The sequence below is a fragment of the Chondrus crispus genome, genomic scaffold (genome assembly GCF_000350225.1).
Source record: "Chondrus crispus Stackhouse genomic scaffold, scaffold_9, whole genome shotgun sequence".
NCBI lineage: Eukaryota > Rhodophyta > Florideophyceae > Gigartinales > Gigartinaceae > Chondrus > Chondrus crispus.
Window position 1 is genome coordinate 344253 of NW_005178873.1, and position 3325 is coordinate 347577.

The following is a 3325-nucleotide window of genomic DNA, read 5'->3' on the forward strand; positions in this document are numbered from 1 at the left end:
AGAGTGTTCACACTGCGTCCCGCTATGACGCAGGAGAACAGAGGTTCGGCGAAAATGCTAAAAGCCCTCACCCTGATCTGCCAAACATCAGTCGTAGTGGTTTTGGGGATGTAGAAAAGGATCGCTCTGGTCATTTAAGTGGAATTCTGGAGAGGGATGAGCAGCGAGATGGTGAGGAAATATACCACCGTGATCCTGCGAAGACATCTGAAAATAAGAACTTCGGCGGCATGTCAAGCAGATCTGGATTCTCCAGCAATAGGGTTGGTAGATCCCGGGGGGTAGGCCAGTTGCAAGCGCACGATGTCCATTACAAGGGCCTTGACAATTTTTCCGAAACTGGCAGTCGTCCGCCAACTGGAAACTTAGATCGTCGAATGCAGTCAAGAAGGGAACGCGCCAGCGGTACGGATGTCCGGGCAACTACAAATGCCGGAAACTCGCAGTCCTTGAACTGCAGCCTCGATAGGGGCAGTTACTTTTCCCATTCGAAGGGTTCTGGTGATGGCCATCTATCACCCGAATCGCCCACAGTTGATGCTTCGAAGAATACAACTGCACGGCAACTAAATTCGAACGAGCAGGTACCCGAAGAGAACTGGTCTCTTTGGGGTATGTTAAGCGGACCTAAACCTGAAAGCGTGATCACAGTGAACAGAAGGCAGTATGTGATTCTGAGCGAGGCTGGAAGGGGTGGCAGCTCGAAAGTTTTCAAAGTTCTCAATCAGGATATGGAAGTGCTGGCCATAAAGCGCGTGAAGGTCCCCGCCTCGTCGCATTTTCGAACAACTCTTGGTTCTTACGCAAACGAAATAGCGTTGCTCAAGCAACTTCGAGGTTCTCCATCAATCATCCAACTCCTCGATGCGGAAGTTCAGTACGAGTGTGGAACCATCAAGATGGTAATGGAGTACGGGGACACTGACCTAGCGAAAATCCTACTCCGCAAGAAGAGTAGGAGTATTGACGATCACTTTACGAGGGGTCACTGGCTGCAAATGCTCAAGGCTGTGCACACCATTCACGAGGCTAAAATCATTCATGGAGATTTGAAACCGGCAAACTTCTTGGTCGTCCGAGGAGAGTTGAAGTTAATAGATTTTGGGATTGCGAAAGCCATCACTAGCGACGACACGACAAAAGTTTTTCGGGAAGCTCAGGTAGGGACTCCCAACTACATGTCCCCGGAGGCCTTAGTGAACGACTACGACCATCCAGATCCTAGAACATGGAATGAGGACGGCTCTGACTCAGAAACTGATTTGCATTCAGCAAGATACCGAGTGGGGCGTGCAAGCGATATCTGGAGTTTAGGTTGCATCTTGTATCAAATGCTGTGTGGAAGAGCGCCATTCGCCCATATCAAAAACACTCTTCAGAAGCTGAACTGCATTCAGGATCCAAAGTACGAAATCTCATACCGTCATGTAACCGACCCTGTTGCGCTTCAAGTGCTCCACGGATGCCTGCAACGCGATCCGCAAAATCGTATGTCCATTCCAGACCTTATGGAACATCCCTTCGTTTGCCTTAGCCACGATCGCAACGTAAGACGGGCAAATGGCAGCATGAAAAGCGCGAGCATCTCAGAGGAAGATTTGCTCGCTGTGACCATGGATTTTCTGGACATTGTGAAAAGAGAAGCGGTTCCACGTTGCTCTCTTCTTTCCACTGTGATAGATGATAGCGACCTGGCACATGGGAGCAATATCGTGAAAGCCTTAATCCCCTGTCTTCTGAAAAGGCTCGGAAAGCTATCGTCCTCAGCGACACCAGCTCCGACTGTGACGGGAAAAAGTAACTATCAGAACCAGTCCTGGAAAGGAGGCGCTACCCCGACGACATCAGTTGTCACTCCCTCGGGAGCGCACACTGTGCTCAGAGGAGCAGGGATGGCCCAGAATATACGGTAGCACCAGAATTAATTTTAGAATGCAGAACGCAAATAGCAACCGACTACTTCTCGAAACAAGATGAATGTGGATGCGAGTCACTTTGTTCGAGGGACGAGCCGCTGTAGAACAGACAATAGAACGAAAACAGTGCCGGAGTAAAGAACCGGATTTTCGCAATGACGGCGTATTTCTTCTCATGGTATTTGCACGGGATACATGAACGCTAAGCCCGGGCTTGCTTTTTCGTTTCTTCTTTATTAGCATCGAAAAAACGCGAGTTAGGAAGTGAGGTGTACAAACGTAGAGGAAATGCTAGGCCCGATGCGAGGAGAGACCGAGCCATCGCAACTGAATAGGTGACGACTATTGCTCCTATGCTCACTAACTTCACATCTCAGACTTAAAGGGAGAGTACGGTCAGGCGCCGATTTTGACAATATCCTCATCCACAGAATCAGCGTCAGGCTTCACAAAGTATACCGCCGACGACGCACTTGTGAGTCTTGATTAAAAATGCGCGAAAGCTGCAAGTCATGTACAAAAGCTCTGTGCAGCCGAAACGGAACGCGATTCACCCGACCGAACCCCCTTGGCCCTTCACCGCAGCTCAGCTCTCGCATTCTCCGCTCACAAGGCCCTTAGCACCTCTACTTCTTACCGTAACATAAATAGTACATGCCCGCGACCATACCCATCCCCCCGACGATATTCCCGAGCGTAACCGGCCACAGATTGGCCATCAGAAACGTCTTCCAGCCCACATCGGCTCCCAGCGCCATTCCCATGGGCACGAGGAACATATTCGCGACCGAGTGATCAAGGCCCATAGTGACGAAAGCCGAGACGGGCAAGAAGACGGCCAGAAACTTGCTGCCAAAGCCGCTGGCGGCGTTGCTCAAATACACGCCCAGACAGACGAGCCAGTTGCACAGCAGCCCCCTGACAAAGGCCCTGGCGAAGGGCATGCTGACCTTTGCGGTGGCGGTGGCGACGGCGACGGCGACGCTGGGGGGCGTGAGGCAGGCGGCGGCGACGGCGAGGCGGACGATGAGCAGGCAGCCGAGGAAGTTGCCGACGAAGGCGACGGCCCAGTTGAGCGCGAGGGCGGGCCAGCGGGCCTTGCCTGCGAGCGCGGCGGCGCCGACGAGGAGGGTGTTGCCGGTGAAGAGCTCGCCGCCGGCCGTGACGACGAGGGTCAGGCCGAGCGGGAGGCCGACGGCGCCGAAGAGGAACTTGGCCAGGCCCGGGTTGGCCGCGGCCAGGCCCGGGCTGGCGCCGCCCACCGAGAGGGCGAGGAGGGCGCCCAGCGAGATGTAGGCGCCGGCCAGCACGGCGAGGAGGAAGACCTTGGCGAGCGGGGTGGCGGCCTTGGAGGCGCCCAGCGTGGTGGCGGCGGCGAAGGCGGCCGGCGGGGACTTTTGCGAGGGCGG

General features: G+C 54.3%; 3 protein-coding genes across 3 annotated transcripts in view; 2 read left to right on the plus strand and 1 right to left on the minus strand.

Annotated features, from left to right (window-relative positions):
• Positions 1 to 614: 614 nt before the first annotated feature.
• Positions 615 to 1913, plus strand: CHC_T00008906001 (Serine/threonine protein kinase). Its single transcript, XM_005712238.1, has 2 exons — positions 615 to 1196; positions 1239 to 1913. The coding sequence occupies exons 1-2, from the start codon at positions 615 to 617 to the stop codon at positions 1911 to 1913; spliced, it is 1257 nt and encodes a 418-aa protein (XP_005712295.1).
• Positions 1914 to 1977: 64 nt separating this feature from the next.
• On the plus strand, positions 1978 to 2115 carry CHC_T00007930001 (hypothetical protein). Its single transcript, XM_005712239.1, has one exon. The coding sequence runs from the start codon at positions 1978 to 1980 to the stop codon at positions 2113 to 2115; it is 138 nt and encodes a 45-aa protein (XP_005712296.1).
• Positions 2116 to 2542: 427 nt separating this feature from the next.
• CHC_T00009107001 (Nitrite transporter NAR1) overlaps positions 2543 to 3325 on the minus strand; it is a gene marked incomplete at its 5' end in the record, with an annotated part of 786 nt that continues 3 nt past the window's right edge. The window contains one exon of the mRNA XM_005712240.1: positions 2543 to 3325. This exon is cut by the window's right edge and continues 3 nt beyond it. Within this exon, the coding sequence (XP_005712297.1) occupies positions 2543 to 3325 (783 nt within the window).